The sequence below is a fragment of the Nerophis lumbriciformis genome, linkage group LG05 (genome assembly GCF_033978685.3).
Source record: "Nerophis lumbriciformis linkage group LG05, RoL_Nlum_v2.1, whole genome shotgun sequence".
NCBI classification, from domain to species: Eukaryota; Metazoa; Chordata; class Actinopteri; order Syngnathiformes; family Syngnathidae; genus Nerophis; species Nerophis lumbriciformis.
The window spans coordinates 17,520,001-17,542,755 of NC_084552.2; the positions used below are offsets into that span (position 1 = coordinate 17,520,001).

General features: G+C 40.5%; 1 protein-coding gene across 2 annotated transcripts in view; it reads left to right on the top strand.

The window, feature by feature from the left end:
- The window catches only part of tnk1 (tyrosine kinase, non-receptor, 1), a 61,760-nt gene that overhangs the window by 13,887 nt on the left and 25,118 nt on the right, over positions 1 to 22,755 (top strand). Inside the window, exons 2-6 of one of the 2 annotated variants that reach the window (XM_061961187.2) lie at positions 10,070 to 10,248; positions 12,661 to 12,728; positions 14,251 to 14,442; positions 20,741 to 20,893; positions 20,961 to 21,238. In XM_061961187.2, coding sequence (XP_061817171.1) covers positions 10,092 to 10,248; positions 12,661 to 12,728; positions 14,251 to 14,442; positions 20,741 to 20,893; positions 20,961 to 21,238 — 848 coding nt within the window. In that variant the 5' untranslated portion in view covers positions 10,070 to 10,091. The remainder of the gene's footprint in view (positions 1 to 10,069; positions 10,249 to 12,660; positions 12,729 to 14,250; positions 14,443 to 20,740; positions 20,894 to 20,960; positions 21,239 to 22,755) is intronic. The other variant, XM_061961188.2, reaches the window with a different exon arrangement.

Below are 22,755 nucleotides of genomic sequence, written 5' to 3' on the forward strand. Positions count from 1 at the left end.
GACAGGCAGACAGCGCCGGACGACATACGCCAACATCTGCCAGTGGATCGTAAATGCCTGGGCAGATATTTCGGTCACAACTGTGGTCCGAGCTTTCCGGAAGGCAGGATTCACAGAACTGCTGGACAACAGTGACACTGACTCCGATGACTTCGACGAGACGGAACCGGCCATTTTGGATCCCACATTTGCCCAACTTTTCAATTCGGACACCGAAGACGAAGAATTCGAAGGATTTACGAATGAAGAATAACTTCAGAAAGTGAGCGCTATGTTTATTTTGTGTGTTGTGACATTAACGTTCGAGCAACATTATGTTGCTATTGCTCTGCACTATTTTGAATTTTACTATGTTTGTGATTGCACATTTGCGTACATTTTGGGACAGAGTTGTTAGAACGCTGGTTTTTAATATATTATTAAAGTTTGACTGACCTATCTGACTGTTTTTTTGACATTCCCTTTAGCGCAGCGTAGGCGCGGCTTATAGTCCGGGGCGGCTTATAGGTGGACAAAGTTTTGAAATATGCCATTCATTGAAGGTGCGGCTAATAACCCGGGGCGGCTTATAGTGCGGAAAATACGGTATATATATATATATATATATATATATATATATATATATATATATATATATATATATATATATATATATATATATATGTGTATATATATGTATATATATATATATATGTGTATGTATGTATAGATATGTGTATGTATGTATGTATATATACAGTATATGTATGTATGTATGTGTGTGTGTGTGTGTGTGTGTGTGTGTGTGTGTGTGTGTGTGTGTGTGTGTGTGTGTGTGTGTGTGTGTGTGTGTGTGTGTGTGTGTGCGAGAATTTTTTTTTTCTGTGTTTTCAGTACCTTGGCAGGTTAAAGATTAATTTGTGTGTACATAAACTAGGAGGAAAGAATGCAAGACAAGGACACAATGCTGCTCTCGTGCTTGTTTATTGCTTGTAGCTGCGAACTGATTGCATTTGTAAATTTCATCTTTGGCGACGGCCCCATTGTTGCCCAATGCAGAAACTGACAAAGAAAATGCAGCCACAGCGCAAAGAGTTAGTGTTTGGTGGTTGAAAATATGTGTACATAAAAAAGTTTTGGATCTTGAATTTAGGTCAAGAAAAATAAGAAGCAAAAACAAAAGGACAGTAAAACTCTTGAGTATGTAGAGTAGACCCTGAGATGTGGAACATTCAGGGTTTTCCGTTCTAGAAAAAAAGGTAAGTTAAGCAGTTACCGGGGTAACTGCGAAACGCTCTTAAAGGGGTTGTATACAATTTTTTTCCTACACTTAAAAGTCTTTCTTGTGGTCTACATAACATGGAATTGTGCATAGATTTTGTTTTACAGACCATTTTCCAGCCGCTTTCCAACTTTGCCATTTTGTCAGCGGTCTTATTTACTTCCCGAAGTCTTCCTCCAAGCCAAGCCCCCTTCGACCGCGTCTCCACCCCGTCAGCCTTGTTGTGTTTTTTTAGCGCTTACATAGAGTCTACTGACAGATATAAGTTTGAACTATACGCTACTTTTTATTAGAAATAGCATCAACGGAGGGTTTTAGCATACAAAGTATAAATAAATGATAAATGGGTTGTACTTGTATAGCGCTTTTCTACCTTCAAGGTACTCAAAGCGCTTTGACACTACTTCCACATTTACCCATTCACACACACATTCACACACTGATGGAGGGAGCTGCCATGCAAGGCGCTAACCAGCACCCATCAGGAGCAAGGGTGAAGTGTCTTGCTCAGGACACAACGGACATGACGAGGTTGGTACTAGGTGGGGATTGAACCAGGGACCCTCGGGTCGCGCACAGCCACTCTTCCACTGCGCCACGCCGTCCCAGTTCAGACCAGTATGAACTAGTCTGACCCACAATAAGAGGATAGCTTTGGACTGCAACTGAATAAAATTGTCGGACTCACGCAAAGCTCTTTGGGTAAACCTGTACCATATATGGAGATATCCACTGATGTGACTAAAGCAAAATACATCATTAATGTCTCAAATTTCGTTTGAGGCAAGTTTGTAAGAAGGTAAGATTGTTTTATAGATATGTCCGCCATGCCTCCATGGTTTGATTAAACATTTTCAGGACTTATGGGATCCCAAAAATAAGTAAAGAAAAGTTGGTTTTGCATAGTTGGATATCATATCAGTACTAGAAGTGGGGAAAAATTAGCGATTGTATCGCCATCTCCTACAATGCAGTATGGACATGGCCGTAACTACCATTGAGGACACTGTGGTCATTTCCTCTGTATTTGTTTTAAGTGACAAAAAGAAGATGTTATGACTGTCTTAGCTGTGTGCAGGTCTTGGCGATCCGTTTTGCGTAAAGAAGCACATGTCAAATGTAGAGCTGAAACGATTCCTCGAGTAGTTCGATTACAAAATACATTCGAGGAATTTTCGCTGTCTCGAGGTGTCGTTAAGTTCAGTTTATTACGGCATTTTGCCTCCTTTAGTAGTCAAAGCTCACGTTTTGCACGGACTGTTTAGGTATTGCACAGCGTGTTCACGTCAGATCATACGCTCCCTGCACTGCACAACACCGCTCCTTTTAAATTTTGGCAGTGGCAGACGCCGCAGAAAGCAGTGGACAAGAGCCATAGCAAAACGAGGGAATTAAGAAGCGACAAAAGTTGTCTAAGGTGTGGGAACACTTCACACTAAAATCTAAGGAAAACGCAGTCGTATGGAAACATTGCAAAGTGGAGCTCGCATATCATAATAGCACAAGTTCGATGCTGCAGCACCTGTCGAGAAAGCATCCGATTGAGGGAAGTCTAGAGGCGGGGTAAGTCATCTATTATCAAATGTAAACGCAAAAGTTGTGTTAGTAAAATAAATCTTATTCAAATGCCGCCAAAAGGTGTTGAAAACTAACAACGTTATCCGAGCTGTCGTGTTCAATAAGCCTTTAATTAGTAACAACGCGAAAGTAGTTCTGCAAAGTTATTCGGGTTATTCAAGTCATGCAACCACATGCTACTTGGATACCTTGCACTTGCACCCACTATAGTCTCTATACCAGTGTTTTTCAAACTTTTTTGAGGCAAGGCACATTTTTTTCATGAAAAAATTCAGAGGCACACCACCAGCAGAAAACTTTCAAAAATTAAACTCGACCAGGTCGTTGGGCCTTATTTTGAGTTTGTTGGTGTTTTCCTGTGTGTAGTGCTTTAGTTATTGTCTTGCGCTGTTATTTTGGTGGCCCTTCCTGTTTTGTTTGTGTTTTCCTGTAGCGGTTTCATGTCTTCCTTTTGAGCGCACCTGTTGCGTCTCCAGGCTGCATATTTTTTTGTTTCTCAATTCGTGCTGCGCCCGGGCTGATGTAACAGTTGGTTGGGGGGCGCATAATAAATGAAAATAACATAACATAACCTGCTTTGTGTTAGCAAGCAAGGCTATTTACGTTGTTGCTATCCTTCTTTGTGTGGACATTGTTGATTGTCATGTCATGTACAGATGTACAAACCCCGTTTCAATATGAATTGGAAATTGTGTTAGATGTAAATATAAACGGAATACAATGATTTGCAAATCATTTTCAACCCATATTCAGTTGAATATGCTACAAAGACAACATATTTGATGTTCAAACTGATAAACTTTTTTTTTTTTGCAAATAATCATTAACTTTAGAATTTGATGCCAGCAACACGTGACAAAGAAGTTGGGAAAGTTGGCAATAAATACTGATAAAGTTGAGGAATGCTCATCAAAGACTTATTTGGAACATCCCACAGGTGAACAGGCAAATTGGGAACAGGTGAGTGCCAAGATTGGGTATAAAAGTAGATTCTATGAAATGCTCAGTCATTCACAAACAAGGATGGGGCGAGGGTCACCACTTTGTCAACAAATGCGTGAGCAAATTGTTGAACAGTTTAAGAAAAACCTTTCTCAACCAGTTATTGCAAGGAATTTAGGGATTTCACCATCTACGGTCCGTCATATCATCAAAGGGTTCAGAGAATCTGGAGAAATCACTGCACGTAAGCAGCTAAGCCTGTGACCTTCAATCCCTCAGGCTGTACTGCATCAACAAGCGACATCAGTGTGTAAAGGATATCCCCACATGGGCTCAGGAACACTTCAGAAACCCACTGTCAGTAACTACAGTTGGTCGCTACATCTGTAAGTGCAAGTTAAAACTCTCCTATGCATGGCGAAAACCGTTTATCAACAACACCCAGAAACGCCGTCGGCTTCGCTGGGCCTGAGCTCATCTAAGATGGACTGATACAACGTGGAAAAGTGTTCTGTGGTCTGACGAGTCCACATTTCAAATTGTTTTTGGAAACTGTGGACGTCGTGTCCTCCGGACCAAAGAGAACAAGAACCATCCGGATTGTTATAGGCGCAAAGTTGAAAAGCCAGCATCTGTGATGGTATGGGGGTGTATTAGTGCCCAAGACATGGGTAACTTACACATCTGTGAAGGCGCCATTAATGCTGAAAGGTACATACAGGTTTTGGAGCAACATATGTTGCCATCCAAGCAACATTACCATGGACGCCCCTGCTTATTTCAGCAAGACCATGCCAAGCCACGTGTTACATCAACGTGGCTTCATAGTAAAAGAGTGCGGGTACTAGACTGGCCTGCCTGTAGTCCAGACCTGTCTCCCATTGAAAATGTGTGGCGCATTATGAAGCCTAAAATACCACAACGGAGACCCCCGGACTGTTGAACAACTTAAGCTGTACATCAAGCAAGAATGGGAAAGAATTCCACCTGAGAAGCTTCAAAAATGTGTCTCCTCAGTTCCCAAACGTTTACTGAGTGTTGTTAAAAGAAAAGGCCATGTAACACAGTGGTGAACATGCCCTTTCCCAACTACTTTGGCACGTGTTACAGCCATGAAATTCAAAGTTAATTATTATTTGCAAAAAAAAATAAAGTTTATGAGTTTGAACATCAAATATCTTGTCTTTGTAGTGCATTCAATTGAATATGGGTTAAAAGGGATTTGCAAATCATTGTATTCCGTTTATGTTTGCATCTAACACAATTTCCCAACTCATATGGAAACGGGGTTTGTACTTTGTGGGCGCCGTAAGTTTTTGCTGTCGTCCAGCATTCTGTTTCTGTTTACTTTGTAGCCAGTTCAGTTTTACTGTCGTTTTGCATAGCCATTGCCTTTTCCTTTACCTTTCGTTCAGTTTTGGTTTAAGCATTACATACCTTTTTACCTGCACGCTGCCTCCCGCTGTGGTCTGCATATTGGGATCACAACAAACCATCGTCGTCTCACCCGACACATTCCGACTTTTACAAAGCAATTAACTACCTGCTGCCACCTACTGACATGGAGTTTTACGTGGTTACACTGCTGAGTTTTACACAGCACAGACAATAGGCAACAGTACATTATTTGCAGATTATAATTATTGGTGTTTAGGGCACGTCCGACCGGTAGGAGGCCACTGGGAAGACCCAGGACACGTTGGGAAGACTATCTCTCCCGGCTGGCTTGGGAACGTCTCAGGATCCCCCGGGATGAGCTGGACGAAGTAGCTGGGGAGAGGGAAGTCTGGGTTTCCCTGCTTAGGCTGCTGCCCCCGCGACCTGACCTCGGATAAGCGGAAGAAGATGGATGGATGGATGGGTTTGCAAAAAATCTTTTTGGGACCAATTAGGTGAAGTTGCATAATTTCCCACGGCACACCAGACAATATCTCACGACACACTAGTGTGCCGCGGCACAGTGGTTGAAAAACACTGCTCTATACCATAGGCGCCGATCTACATTTCTGCCAATGAGTGCTTGGACGGGCGTCAAATCTGACGCTAGTTTTCTGAGCATGTGTGGTTTTTGCTTGGTGGTGACTCACCACAAGTTGCACATTTCAAATGCAGTTTAGGCGCTACCTAATTCACTTTTTATGTTTGATAAAATGAAAACTGTTTTTATTGTTTTATTTTTGATACTAAGAATATAGTTTTGTTTTAACTTTCTCAGAGAATGTTAATTTTGAACAAATTTTATATGTATGTGTTTTCATCGCAAACATGTTATGATGGAAAAATGAACATTGATTACTATTTTACATGCAAAGGATGCAATGAACTGTATTGCATTCTTAAAATTTAAAACTGTTGTTGTCATTATTAAGTGGTTTGTCTTTTTATATTGTTTATGTATTGGCATTGGGCGGTATAGCTCGGTTGGTAGAGTGGCCATGCCAGCAACTTGAGGGTTCGAGGTTCGATCCCCGCTTCCGCCATCCTAGTCACTGCCGTTGTGTCCTTGGGCAAGACACTTTACGCACCTGCTCCCAGTGCCACCCACACTGGTTTAAATGTAACTTACAGTAGATATTGGGTTTCACTATGTAAAGCGCTTTGAGTCACTAGAGAAAAAGCGCTATATAAATATAATTCACTTCACTTCACACTTCACAAACGGCATCGTATAATAATCATCAAAAACGCACAAGAGACAAGAACTTTGTTTATGCGGTCATACCACACAGCACATAGGGCTGTGAGCGCACCTGTTTTTATTAGCACACACAAGTTAGCACAATCAACCACCGAGGCATTTCAGCTGTGCGTGTCAGCCTTCAATAATGAAAACAGGCGTTTAAGAAATAAAAGACAATTAGGCCAAATGCAATAATTGAGGGCACATCTTAACATGTATAATTAAACCTTAATTAATCAAAAATATTGCTCCGGCCCGGCTGCACCAAATAATGATATAAATCCATTTAATAAAGTCAAAATAAATAAATAAATGATAAATGGGTTATACTTGTATAGCGCTTTTCTACCTTCAAGGTACTCAAAGCGCTTTGACAGTATTTCCACATTCACCCACACATTCACACACTGATGGCGGGAGCTGCCATGCAAGGCGCTAACCAGCAGCCATCAGGAGCAAGGGGTGAAGTGTCTTGCCCAAGGACACAACGGACGTGACTAGGATGGTAGAAGGTGGGGATTGAACCCCAGTAACCAGCAACTCTCCGATTGCTGGCACGGCCAACTTCGCCACGCCGTCCCCAAAATACAAATAAGGCAACAAGAGAAGTATCCCACACTTATCTTTTTTAAAGTAAATTTGTACAGCTGATATGGGCATCTACATCAACAATATGATTTGCCTGAGAAGCTGAACAGGACAAAAAATAAAATAAAATAAAGCAAAAATATGGTTTATTCGATTACTCGATTAATCGATCGGAATATTCGATTGAATACTCGATTTCCAAAATATTCGATAGCTGCAGCTCTAGTCAAATGTCAATTATTGGATGGCAAGGCACTTGATATCACATTTTAGATCAAGCGTACTGCTGGCCACATCATGCTCTGTTATTGATAAGAATATAGTCACAAATTTCCCCCTTTTGACTTTTGGTAGCTCTCGTGGCGTGCGTCATTAATCAAACAGAAGGTTGTGGGTTCGATCCTCGCTGTACAGATTTACTATACAAAAGAGAAGTGTGAGATACTTCTCCTGTTGCCTTATTTGTATTTGTCTTTATTAAATGGATTTATATTATTATTTGGCTGAGCAGGAAGGGATAGAAGGAGAAAAAAAGGAAGACATTGCGGGGACAAGAGGGGGATAAGACAGACTGACAACAACAACAACACAACTATAACAACCACAACAACAACAACAACAACAACAACAGAACAGCATCAGCAAATACGATATGTACAAGTATGGTAGTAAAAGTGAAAGCAGAGAAGCAGTTAGTGAAGTAAATATTAACACAGAAATAACAATGAACATTATTATACTACAAATGGAGCAATACAAATACCAATAGAAATACCACTATTGATAATAAATAATAACAATAATTATCTTTATTATCAACAATACTATTGTTTCAAATGCAACAATACGTACATGTAATGATAACTTGAAATACAAAAGAAAGCAGATAAATGGAGGGGAAAAAAGAGAAGCGATCTGTATTAACCTTGTAGATTGTTATAGCCACAATAGGTTAAGCTTTGTCAGTGTGCCGCGTGTTACCCAGTTTCCCCTAGGGGAACAACGTTAATAAATGTTTGACGAAACAAAGTTATATGCGTGATTGTATTAGGGATGTCCCGATCCGATATTTGGATCGGATCGGCCGCCGATATTTGCGAAAAAAGGCATGGGAAAATGCCGATCCAGATCCAGTTTAAAAAAAAACTGCGGTCCGTGTTTTCCAACGCACCGATTTAAATAATACATTCCACTTTTCTGCTGCGTCCTAACTTCCGTTCCGCATTTTCCAGCACACCTTCAACACATCCACAGGTCTGTGGATTCTCACGCAGTTGCTTTTAGCTGTTGGCATTACACGACAGGCTCTTCTCACTCTTTCCTGTGTCTCCCTCTCACAGACAGCAAGTGCACCTTTTTACACACGTCAGATACTGTCACGTCATACGTCACATACGTATACGCCCTCGCGGAGCAGAGAGGTTGCAGCATGGCTAACGTTAGCTGTGATGCTAGCGCAGCCGTGCGAGCAACCTTCCCTTTAAGTTGCTCGCCTGTGCAATTGCGCACTGCTCACACGTCCTCTGCGCACGGCAAATCTATGCCACGCACAAAATCAAATAAAAAAATAAGCGCATAACAATTTTCGACACACGGACACGACAGAGAAAACAGTTTTCGTCATCATTGTTCAAATATTGTAACGTCTGTCGAGACGCTTATCTCCATTCGGTGCCACACGTCCACACCATCAAAATGCCGAGGCAAACATTTCCAGATCAACACCGTATGAAAAAAATGGTGATTTTTTTAGTTGTGATTTCCTTCTCTGCATGAAAGTTTACAAGTAGCATATATTAATGCAGTATGAAGAAGAATGTTTTAATGTAGACACATAGAATCATCATACTGCTGTGATTATATGCATCAAGTGTTCATTCAAGGCTAAGGCAAAATATCCACATATATATCGTGTATCGCAATATGGCCTTAAAATATCGCAATATTAAAAAAAGGCCATATTGCCCAGCCCTAGTTCAATGATGCCATTTCTGTTTGTCATGTATAATTTTGTCTATTTTGTGTTTATCCTTGAATAAACAGGTCAGTTTCTTGTTACCAACCATTGTGTATTATTCAAACTCCCCTAATTCAGCTGGCTAGTTGTTATCAAGAGTACTAAAACCCTTTTCAACATGATTCTGACAACTAAGTAGGCTAAATAACTTTAAACTTTAATAAGGTTATAGCTCGTTTGGTAGAGCGGCCGTGCCAGCAACTTGAGGGTTGCAGGTTCGATCCCCGCTTCCGCCATCCTAGTCACTGCCGTTGTGTCCTTGGGCAAGACACTTTACCCACCTGCTCCCAGTGCCACCCACACTGGTTTAAAAATGTAAATTAGATATCGGGTTTCACAATGTAAAGCGCTTTGAGTCACTTGAGAAAAGCGCTATATAAATATAATTCACTTCACTTCACTACATGCTCAGATAGGCCAGTATCGGTCAGTATCGGTATCGGATCGGAAGTGCAAAAACCTGGATCGGGACATCCCTAGACTGTATGTATGCATATGTGCTTGCATATGCACAGTACATGTATATGTATGTTTGTACAATGAATGTGTGTGTGGATGTACAAACTTTGAGTGTGATCCTCGCTCAAGGTTGAAAATATAGCAAAGTTTATCATTTCTGTTATTCTGGAAATTGACCGAGGTAATATTATTCATATGATGCTGGGATAAACATGATTTCAGTCTTTCAAAGCGCCTCTTGCACCACCATTTGTTGACCTCAGTATTTGTCAAGTCCGAGTTACGGCCCTGAGTATGGATACTGGCTGTATGGTATAGTTACAGCTTTATTGTTTATTTCCTGTTCCTGCCCATCTCACATGTTGATGTGATGTCATCACACCCCCCAAACACAGAAACACCGAAAGGACTCGGCCAGTTTTAAAGCTTGTTTTTTTTTCATATTAGGCACATTCCTAGTGTAATAGCTCTTTGCTAGGTGTTTTATGGTGACCATGGAAGTAGGGGCCTACCATAGAAGCTGAAGTTGCTCTTCTTTTTCTAGCCAGATTGGCAGTGTCCTGCTGATGGACCAGGACACTCAATGGCTGTACCAACTCCTGGCTGACGTGCAGCTGGAGAAGTTCTACCTGCGTGTCAGGGATGGCCTGAATATCACGCGAGTCGAGCACTTCGCCTATGTCAAAGAGGCTGACCTGGAGCAGATTGGGATTAGCAAACCTGGTGAGGCTCTGTGGTGCTCCATTGTGTACATTGTGTCCTAACATGTTGCAGCTAATTCTATTACATCGTATCGCATCTTAAACAAGTTGCTATAGACAACAAGTGAAAAAATATAGCAATATTGCAATGTGTGGTATCGTTAGCACTTACGATACAGTATCAATACCAAGGCTGGAGCTAAATATCAATATTGCAATATATTGCATCGAAAATAATATAACATATGATATCACTAGTATATCAATATACATTATCATGGTTGTTTATGTTTGGGATACAGGACTAATTCCTTGGGTGGCACCAAATATTGGTATCATTGTCTCTTATGATACCGTATTGATGCTAAGGGTGGTAATAATTATTTCTTAGGATACAGTATTGATATCACAATATAGTTTTTTGGTATCTGTTACTGGTATTAGTGGTGCTAGTACAGTGACGTGCAGTCACTAGAGGCAGGTGAGGCGGGGCCTCACCTGCCATCATGGAAAGAAAAAAAATGTAAAAAGAAAAACAATTAATTAAATTGTTATATGTATCCAGTGATTATACTATAAAGTTATTTTCCATTTAACTTCACCAGTTTTAGATTATTTTTATTCAAAATCGCTGAATTTTCACATTTGCCGTTCAAATACTGAGAAGAGACGGTGCGGTGAACAGCAGCCAGTTGAGGCACGTCACTCAGTGCCTCAACATGGATTCCGGACTCGGCTAACTGCTGGCCTGCTGTGCAGTGAGACTGTATTGCTATATGAACTATATTATACATTTCCATAGTTTAGTTAGCTGAGGTATATAATGTACAGTGTATTTTGTCAACAACTGTATGTGTGTAACGTATTTCTTGTGCTGAGCGATCATAAAACAGCTGCAAAAGACGCACTGGCTGAGGCTCCAGTAATCCCGCCTCCTGCACCCCCGCCGTAGAAATGTTATATCAACTAAAGCCCACACTTAAACTTTCCACGTGCAAGATTGAATCTATTTAAAAAAGTTATTTCATAAGAAGCCAAAAAGTGCAAAAACAATGTTCGTGTTGGAGGAGTTGTGAATGACTGCAGGGCCACAACATTAGGTACACCTGCAGACTGCAGGTGTATCTAATTCACAACTCCTCCAACACGAACATTATTGTTTTTGCACTTTTTGGCTTCTTATTAAATAACTTTTGTAACCTATTTTCATGGGCTTTCCTCTTTGTGATGTTAAGTTCCTGTTATGCGCTGTTATACAGTATATGCCTTGAGCTCTTATTTTGAAGGCGCTAAGAGCGGAAGTGATGACACGGAGTGGAGCGGAAGTTTTTGAAAGAAGGTAAATAAAGTGGTCCTCGTGTAAACTGGAGCCTCCGTGTTTGTTATTTTGTAGTTTCATACAGTATAGGCGACATTTACAAACCCTCGGTTACACTTTTTTTAAATAGATTCAATCTTGCACGTGGAAAGTTTAAGTGAGGGCTTTAGTTGCGGCGCATGGACTTAATTTATAAGTAAAGGTAAGACCATAATAACGTTTTTTTTATTAAATGTACTTTTTTGTGTGCTACAGTTTGTATGTGTAAAGTTAAAGTTAAGTTAAAGTACCAATGATTGTCACACACACACTAGGTGTAATGAAATTTGTCCTCTGCATTTGACCCATCCCCTTGATCACCCCCTGGGAGGTGAGGGGAGCAGTGGGCAGCAGCGGCGCTACGCCCGGGAATCATTTCTGGTGATTTAACCCCCAATTCCAACCCTTGATGCTGAGTGCCAAGCAGGGAAGAATGCTGGTATGAGCTTTTAAACTTAACCCGTTAACTGCTGCCAATCAAATGGTGAATAAGATACTCTTTAGGGTTCATATGTTTGTAAATCTGACTGTGATGAAGTCAGTGCCTCACCAGCCATGAACCTCACCGCACGTCACTGTGCTAGTATTGATATGGATGGTGGGACAAAATATTGACAGTAATGACACTAGCGATTGATATTAATATCATTATGTATGGTATCATTGTTTCCTATGATATGATATTGATACTAGATGCATGATAATATTACAGTATGAGTTACGATGCAATATGTGTTATAGATATTGCAATGTAGCGTATCATTATCTTTTATGGCACAATATCGATACCAAAGGTGAAAAATAATTATCACTATGTCAGATATTCACTTACAATATACAATGATCCCAGGGGTGAGGCAAAATATCAATATCGCAACACACTGTATTATTCTATCAGCTATTGATACCAGTTAGACCAAAATATCAACATCCTCATGTATTGTTCTGTTAGCTCCTATGGTACTGGGACACATATTGATACATGTTCATCACTTATGATGCAAAGACAAAATGTTGATAACAGGATATCAATCAAATCACATTAGTATTGTTTCATCTTTGTTTTTCCTTTTTAAGCACAAAGACGATTATGGGATGCTCTGAAACGCTACAAGTCCTCACGAATACGGTCGTGGATGCCAAAGGTACGAAATGTTGTCCACCAATACTACTTCACCAAACCACTGGTTGTGAGGCAGGTTACATAGGACTCTGTTGAAATTTGACAAAAAATAATATCAAATTTAAAAAAGTATATAAACGCAACACTTGTATTTTTGCTTCCATCGTTCAGGAGCTAAAGTCAAAAATCTAAAAATGTTTCTATGTACCGTACACTCAATTCCATATCTGTGTACATTTGTTAGTGTACCAAAATAATCCAACCGCCTCACAAGTGTGGCATATCAAGATGCTGATTCCTTTTGCACAGATATGCCATTGGCTGGACACTATAAAATTGTGCAGTTTTGTACTGTATGATGGTGGGGATTTCGAAGGGGGTCAGAAAACTAGTCAGTATCTGGTGTGACCACCTATTGCCTCAGATTCTATATGTGCTGTTCCAAAGATTCACAAACATGCTCCGTGGGTGACATGTCCATTGAGTATTCTGGCCATGCAAGAACTGGGATGTTTTCAGCTTCCAGGAGATGTGTACATATACTTGCAACATGGGGCTGTGCGTTATCATGCCGCAACATGAATCATGGATCACGGGATCTTGTCGCGGTATGCCATCAATAGGTTTGCACTTACACTTTAGGAGCCCAGTCTAGATTGTATTTTTTTTTACTCATCCTCCCCCAGCGTTGACCCTTTTCCCATCTTTTACGGGGTGCTTTGTAGCGAACCATCAGCGTTCCTGTTCTGTAACCCTGTATACTGTTTGTTTGTCTAATCTTGAATGGGTTTGTGCTGAAAACATGGATTTGTTGTACTTGTGCAATGACAATAAAGAGCTACCTACCTACCTACCATGATGTCAGATGTCTGGATATAAGCACGTACTTTGATATGCCACACTTGTGAGGTGGATAGATTCTTTCGACAAAGGGGAAGTGATCACTAACACAGATTTAGACAGATTTGTGAACAATAATCTCTATGTCTACTTCCATAGAAAGTTTTACATCTTTGTTTTTGACTCATGATTAATGGGAGCGAAAACAAAAACGTCGCATTTATATAGTTTTGTTGAGTGTATGCATTCGAAATCCAGTTTATGGCGCTAAATAGCAACACACTCACCTGATTTTGTTCAAAACAATCAATGGACAAAATGTGTGAATAGTTCGGGAGAGAAGTGATATTACTTTTCTCAGCCTTAAAGGGGCCCTATTATGCAAAACCAACTTTTCCCACCTGTTTTTGTGTATTTGGTATTTCCATAAGTCCTGAAAATTTGAAATCAAATCATGGAGGGATGGCGGAGACGTTTATAAAACAATCTTGCCTTCCTTCATACCTCTTCCAAATTAGCTGTTTGAAATTTTAGACTTCAGTGGCGTATTTTGCTTTAATTACGTGAGAGGATTTCTCCGCATAATCAGAATTGTTATGAATCCAACGTGGTAGCTTGTAAAGAAGTGAAGATGGCATATCTACAAACCCTAGTGTCCACATTATGGTATGCTGTGATCATACATAAGTTGTCCATTCACACAGGCTCCCAGCGGACGAGGTCCAGATGGAGGGGAGCAGTGGAGCAGCTCTGGTCCTGCCCAGGTCCAGGAAGGCAGCAGCCGGGCCTTGCCCAGTTTAATCCAGGATAGTGAGCTGGTTCTGGGAGAGAAATTGGGCTCCGGGTCCTTCGGTGTGGTGAAAAGGGGAGAGTGGCATACACCTACTGGAAAAACCGTAAGAAACATGACAGTATTTTGATATGATGCAGTATTTGTATATTAAAGTGCGTAAAATACAACGAAATGGAAGATAGCAAGCAGAGGGAAGATTTTAATTACTTTTGTCTACACTCTAGTATTCATGTTAGAATGGTCCACAAGCCTGCAGCTAGGTGGCATCAGTTTAAATCCAATCAACAGGCTCCTTGTTCCACCCAGTAAAAGTACAAAACCCAAAACCAGTGAAGTTGGCACGTTGTGAAAATGTTTAATAAAAACAGAATATAATGATTTGCAAATCCTTTTCAACTTATATTCAATTGAATAGACTGCAAAGACAAGATATTTAATGTTCGAACTGAGAAACTAAATTTTTTTTGCAAATAATCATTAACTTAGAATTTAATGGCAGCAACACATTACAAAAGAGTTGTCACAGGGGCATTTTTACCACTGTGTTACATGGCCTTTCCTTTTAACAACACGCAGTAAACAATTGGGAACTGAGAAGACCAATTTTTGAAGCTTCTCAGGTGGAATTCTTTCCCATTCTTGCTTGATGTACAGCTTAAGTTGTTCAACAGTCCGGGGTCTCCGTTGTGGTATTTTACGCTTCATAATGCGCCACACATTTTCAATGGGAGACAGGTCTGGACAATAGGCAGGCCAGTCTAGTACCCGCACTCTTTTACTATGAAGCCACGCTGTTGTAACACGTGCAGAATGTGGCTTGGCATTGTCTTGCTGAAGTAAGCAGGGGTGTCCATGAAAAAGGCGTTGCTTGGATGGCAACATATGTTGCTCCAAAACCTGTATGTACCTTTCAGCATTAATGGTGCCTTCACAGATGTGTAAGTTACCCATGCCTTGGGCACTAATACACCACCATACCATCACAGATGCTGGCTTTTGAACTTTACGCCTATAACAATCCGGATGGTTCTTTTCCTCGTTGGTCCGGAGGACACGACGTCCACAGTTTCCGAAAACAATTTGAAATGTGGACTCGTCAGATCACAGAACACTTTTCCACTTTGCATCAGAACATCTTAGATGAGCTCGGGCCCAGCGAAGCCGGCAGCGTTTCTGGGTGTTGTTGATAAATGGCTTTCGCTTTGCACAGTAGCGTTTTAACTTGCACTTACAGATGTAGTGATGAACTGTAGTTACTGACAGTGGTTTTCTGATGTGTTCCTGAGCCCATGTGGTGATATCCTTTACACACTGATGTCAGGTTTTGATGCGGTACCGTCTGAAGGGTCGTAGGTCACGGACTTGCCACTTACGTGCAGTGATTTCTTCAGATTCTCTGAACTTTTTGATGATATTACGGACCTTCGATGGTGAAATCCCTAAATTCCTTGCAACAGCTCGTTGAGAAATGTTGTTCTTATACTGTTCGACAATTTGCTCACGCATTTGTTGACAAAGTGGTGACCCTCGCCCCATCCTTGCTTGTTCATGGAAGCTGCCTTTATACCCAATAATGGCACCCACTTGTTCCCAATTAGCCTGTTCACCTGTGGGATGTAACTAATAAGTGTTTGATGAGCATTCCTCAACCCAAAACCTCACTGGCTTTGGGTTGTGTACTAAGTACACAGAAACAAAGAGCTAACAAAGGCAGAGAAATTGAGAATTTTTGTGAAAAAAGGAGTCGTCGTCAGTAGCATAACATAATGTCACTCACACGGCTAAATAGGTAAATATTGTCAAGTTTTCTCAAGTGACTCAATTCAGGGAGGTTGTGGTAAAACTTCAGTCTCCCAAGGAGGGTTATAACCAACGTTCCCTCTAAGGTGAGCGCCTGTGCAATTGCGCACTGCTCACGCGTCCTCTGCGCACGGAAAATCTCTGCCACGCACAAAATCAAATAAAAAAAATAAGTGCATAACAATTTTCAAAGTAACTGACGACAAGCGGCCACAACAGAGAAACCGTTTTCGTCATCTCTGTTTAATTATTGTAACGTCTGTCGAGACGCGTTAAGGACGACATGACTTCCATCAATCACTTTATTGAGCAAAACTCTTTATTGTCGGCCATAAACACATGACCAAAAACATTGGTAAAAAAATTGTATGCAGCAAAACTGGTCACTTTCTGCCGTACAAACCAGACCAAAACCAACTTTGTCATCTGTCATATCAACAGCAGCCGCTCACACTTTCTCACTTACGTGGCACACATGCACATATGGCACTTAGCCAGTGATGCGTTTACAGCCACACAAAAAGTCGGACAACTCCAACACCACACATAATGTGTAATTCCAGGTCGTTACACTATGATTTACCAATCAAATGTGTGCTAATCCTGAAATGCTGTTACTATATTAAAGAAATACTAATAAAAACTAATATTTTACAAACAGAAAGTTACATGATTGTACACATGATCCCATGCGTACATCTCATTGTGCAACATGTGAATGTTTTAATGGGAACGAAATGCGATATCTGAAAGGTGTACAAATTATTTCCAAAGCAGGACCTCCACCCAGGCATACAATACTAGTCCGCAGCTCAAGAAAAACTATATTTTTTGTTATAGTCATTATAAGTGAGCCAAAACACTTATATTACAAACCCCGTTTCCATATGAGTTGGGAAATTGTGTTAGATGTAAATATAAACGGAATACAATTTGAGTACCTTGAAGGTAGAAAAGCGCTATATAAGTATAACCCATTTATCATTTATTATTTGCAAATCCTTTTCAACCCATATTCAATTGAATGGTGATCCATTGATGATCCAACTCATAAACTTTTTTTTTTTTTTGCAAATAATAATTAACTTAGAATTTCATGGCTGCAACATCTGCAAAAGTAGTTGGGAAAGGGCATGTTCACTACTGTGTTACATGGCCTTTCCTTTTAACAACACTCAGTAAACGTTTGGGAACTGAGGAGACACATTTTTAAGCTTCTCAGGTGGAATTATTTCCCATTCTTGCTTGATGTACAGCTTAAGTTGTTCAGCAGTCCGAGGGTCTCCGTTGTGGTATTTTAGGCTTCATAATGCGCCACACATTTTCAATGGGAGACAGGTCTGGACTACAGGCAGGCCAGTCTAGTACCCGCACTCTTTTACTATGAAGCCTCGTTGATGTAACACGTGGCTTGGCATTGTCTTGCCATGGTAACGTTGCTTGGATGGCAACATATGTTGCTCCAAAACCTGTATGTACCTTTCAGCATTAATGGCGCCTTCACAGATGTGGAAGTTACTCATGTCTTGGGCACTAATACACCTCCATACCATCACAGATGCTGGCTTTTCAACTTTGCGCCTATAACAATCCGGATGGTTCTTTTCCTCTTTGGTCCGGAGGACACGACGTCCACAGTTTCCAAAAACAATTTGAAATGTGGACTCGTCAGACTACAGAACACTTTTCCAATTTGTATCAGTCCATCTTAGATGAGCTCAGGCCCAGCGAAGCTGGTGGCGTTTCTGGGTGTTGTTGATAAACGGTTTTCGCCTTGCATAGGAGAGTTTTAACTTGCACTTACAGATGTAGCGACCAACTGTAGTTACTGACAGTGGGTTTCTGAAGTGGTCCTGAGCCCATGTGGTGATATCCTTTACACACTGATGTCGCTTGTTGATGCAGTACAGCCTGAGGGATCAAAGGTCACGGGCTTAGCTGCTTACGTGCAGTGATTTCTCCAGATTCTCTGAACCCTTTGATGATATTACGGACCGTAGATGGTGAAATCCCTAAATTCCTTGCAATAGCTGTCTGAGAAAGGTTTTTCTTAGACTGTTCAACAATTTGCTCACGCATTTGTTGACAAAGTGGTGACTCTCGCCCCATCCTTGTTTGTGAATGACTGAGCATTTCATGGAATCTACTTTTATACCCAATCATGGCACCCACCTGTTCCCAATTTGCCTGTTCACCTGTGGGATGTTCCAAATGGTAAATGGTAAATGGGTTGTACTTGTTTAGTGCTTTTCTACCTTTTTTTTTAAGGAACTGAAAGCGTTTTGACACTATTTCCACATTCACCCAATAAGTGTTTGATGAGCATTCTTCAACTTTATCAGTATTTATTGCCACCTTTCCCAACTTCTTTGTCACGTGTTGCTGGCATCAAATTCTAAAGTTAATGATTATTTGCAAAAAAAAAAAAGTTTATCAGTTTGAACATCAAATATGTTGTCTTTGTAGCATATTCAACTGAATATGGGTTGAAAATGATTTGCAAATCATTGTATTCCGTTTATATTTACATTTAACAAAATTTCCCAACTCATATGGAAACGGATTTTGTAGAAAATAATCCCATGGAAATGACTGCTGTCATTTGATTACAATAATAAAACATTTAACTTGTTATTTAGTCAACTTTGAGACAGGTGTGCTGCTGGTGTGGCCACAGTGTGCACGTCTGATGTTGCTCACACGTGCTCTACTGAATGCTCAAGGAGTTTTTGCGTTTTCTCACACACATGAAACATCAGAGGGAACATTGGTCATGACAGCAAATCATTGAGAACCACTGGACTAAATTTTCTTTACAAAATATTTTGATATTTTTTGGGAAGCAGTTTAATGGCGAAATTAGGGTAAGACAAAGTATGGATAACGGATATTACAATTTATGGTATCGTTCTCTATTGCAATACTGTATTGATGCCAGAGGAAGGACAAATATTTAAATTGTGATGTATGTTATCGTATCGTTGTCTTTAGCAATACAGTATTAGCACTAGGGGTAGAACAAAATGTCGGTCTTCGGTTAAAAATAATATTATTATGTTTTAAAATGCAATATGATACCAGGTTTGGGACAAAATGTCAATATAGCGATGCATCGTGTTTTCACTGATGTCACAGTTCTGGTCAGAACTTGGATGTGTGATGTGTTGGAAGACAAACCTTTGTCAAAAGTGAAAAGAACAATGATTAAAATCTAGGACAAGTTAACTTTTTTTTACTAGCGACATCTGATCTTTATACCCGGTAAGCACCCACTAGTTTCTTCTATAATGACAAATAGCAGTCAGTATAAGCAATCAAGTACGGTACAAATGTATTTGTTTGAATAATTTCAGGTCATCTAAGTATCATTGAGAACGACTTTTTTCCAAGCGTATACAGCAACTGACAATAAAAGCTATAAATATAGTCTGCTTGTAGCAGACTACTGGGTGAAGGACTTGAAAGCAAGGACGATTATGAACTCTAGTCCTGTTTTATTATCAATCGTTTTTGCAAACAATTGCAAATGTAATTGATGTGAAATACAAAACCCAAAACCAGTGAAGTTGGCACGTTGTGTAAAACGTAAATAAAAACAAAATACAATAATTTGCAAATCCTTTTCAACTTATGTTCGATTGAATAGACTGCAAAGACAAGATACTTAACGTTCGAACTGGTAAACTTTGTTGTTTTTTGCAAATATTAGCTCATTTGGAATTTGATCCCTGCAACATGTTTCAAATAAGCTGGCACAAGTGGCAAAAAAGACTGAGAAAGTTGAGGAATGCACATCAAACACTTATTTGGAACATCCCACAGGTGAACAGCCTAATTGGGAACAGGTGGGTGCCATGATTGGGTATAAAAGCAGCTTCCATGAAATGCTCAGTCATTCACAAACAAAGATGGGGCGAGGGTGCCCACTTTGTGAACAAATGCGTGAGCAAATTGTCGAACAGTTTAAGAACAACATTTCTCAATGAACCATTGCAAGGAATTTAGGGATTTCACCATCTACGGTTTGTAATATCAACAAAAGGTTCAGAGAATCTGGAGAAATCATTGCACAAAAGTGGCAATGCCCGAGACCTTTGATCCCTCAGGCGGTACTGCATCAAAAACTGACATCAGTGTGTAAAGGATATCACCGCATGGGCTCAGGAACACTTCATTAAACCACTGTCAGTAACTACAGTTTGTTGCTACATCTGTAAGTGCAGGTTAAAACTCGACTGTGCAAAGCGAAAGCCATTTATCAACAACATCCAGAAACGCCACCGGCTTCGCTGGGCCCGAGCTCATCTAAGATGGTCTGATGCAAAGTGGAAAAGTGTTCTGTGGTCTGACGAGTCCACATTTCAAATTGTTTTTGGAAACTGTGGACGTTGTTTTCCTCCGGACCAAAGAGGAAAAGAACCATCCGGATTGTTATAGGCGTAAAGTTCAAAAGCCAGCATCTGTGATGGTATGGGGGTGTATTAGTGCCCAATGCATGGGTAACTTACACATCTGTGAAGCCACCATTAATGCTGAAAGGTACATACAGGTTTTTAATGTAATAATAAAAAAACATGCATTTTCTATTATTTCTCCCTCAGCTTCCTGTGGCAGTAAAGTCCCTACGTAGCAGCATGAGCAAGCAGACGGATATGTTAACAGACTTCCTGTTAGAAGTGACCACCATGCAGTCGCTAGACCACCCACACATTATTCGACTGTACGGTGTGGTGCTTACCCAGCCCCTCAAAATGGTAGGACTGCCCATCTAAACCCCATTTTGCATGCAACATACATAAAGCTGGTTTATACCATTTCTAGGTCACAGAACTAGCCCCCTTGGGTTCGCTATACGACACACTACGCTTGCGTCAGTTCGAGTACCCGCTGCTGCGCATGTGGCTCTTTGCCACACAAATTGCGGCTGGTATGGACTACCTAGAGACCCGCCGCTTCATTCACAGGGACCTGGCAGCCAGGAATGTTCTTTTGGCTTCCAAAGAGATGGTCAAGATCGGGGATTTCGGCCTGATGAGGGGACTGAGTCAAGAAGTGGACCACTACATCATGTCAGCGCATAGACGGATCCCGTTTGCATGGTAAGGACTGTGTTACTGAGTCACTCCTGGGCACACCCTAAAAACTAGGGGCAAGGCGGCGGTCACCACTATACACAGCTGTGTGATTATACATGCCAAAGTTCACTAAAGTTAACTAATAATAATAATGTCAAAAATTTAGGGCCCTGGGTGACCGCCCCTAGTTCCTGGACTCCACGCATTGTACCATCAGCTAATTTTGACATTAAGTGGGAGATGCCTGCTTCTGTTTCCCGTTGGAAATATGGCTACACTGTTAATGTGAGTGTTGTTGTTTTTACCTGAACTGCTTTTAACAAATAGAAAGCAGCACTTGAAAGAGCCAAGGGGCTACAAACATACAGAGGTATGTGTACAACCACACCTGTATGGACTCAGCACAAAAGCAGATAGGCTACAAGGGGAACTGTTGACTCCTTGTTAGTTGGTAAAACACAACTTGGGGAAAAAAACACGACTATGTCTAGAGTGTGGGCAGTGCTGTTAAGTTTTTCTGTTTAAATGAGGGGAGAATGCAGAAACTTTGAGGCATGGTGCAGCTGACCTGATGATGAAGTAGTTTCAGAATGTTTCTGTATTATTGATTTTGTATTATTCATATATTCAAACTATTGTGTGTAAAGTCCTACTTAAGGTTAAATTCAATTCAAGAACTAGATGAGGCTATTTCTGAAGGAATTGCGTGTGAATGCTCCAATGCTGATTTTGGACTGAAATGCCGATTGAATGGTTTGGATGTTGAAGAGCAGGGGTGTCAAACTCAAATACAGAGTGGGCCAAAATTTAAAACTAAACAAAGCCGCGGGCCAAGATTGAACAAATGAATCTTTTAATAGGGACCCAAACAAGTTTTGCATTGAATATTGAACAAGCAAGGCTTATATAATTTTATAATGACATGCTAAATCAATTTTCAAATAATAATAATAATAATTGAAAAATATCAATGGCATATCAAATACAATTTAAATAAAAATGTAATGCCTCTTTTCTATTTGCAGCCTTCTGAGGTAAATATCAACATTAACTTTTTCCACAGGCTAATAAATTTGAAAATAAAATAACAATGAATAAACCAACCATTCAGGACTTTAAACTGCTCAGTTTGCAACACACTGATCTAATCTGATGTGGCCAAGCCAGATACCTCGCATCTTTTCTTGGATGCTAGTTCATTAATATCGGGGCTCAGGCTTTGAGCTGAGGCAACCTTCATTGACGAACAAAGGTGTTCATCAGTCATTATATCTCGTAGTCCACCCGGACCACAGTCTTGGGGGCGTGACTTAAAGGCACTGTTAACCTCCTCTACGAGCTGTCGTCACGTCCACTTTTCATCCATTCTAACAATGTGCAGGCCCAGTCACAAGATACAGTATGTGCGGCTTCTATACGCACACACACGTGAATGCAAATCACACTTGATCAACAGCGATACACGTTACACTAAGGGTGGCCGTATAAACAACTTTAACACTGTTAGAAATACACGCCACACTGTGAATCCACACCAAACA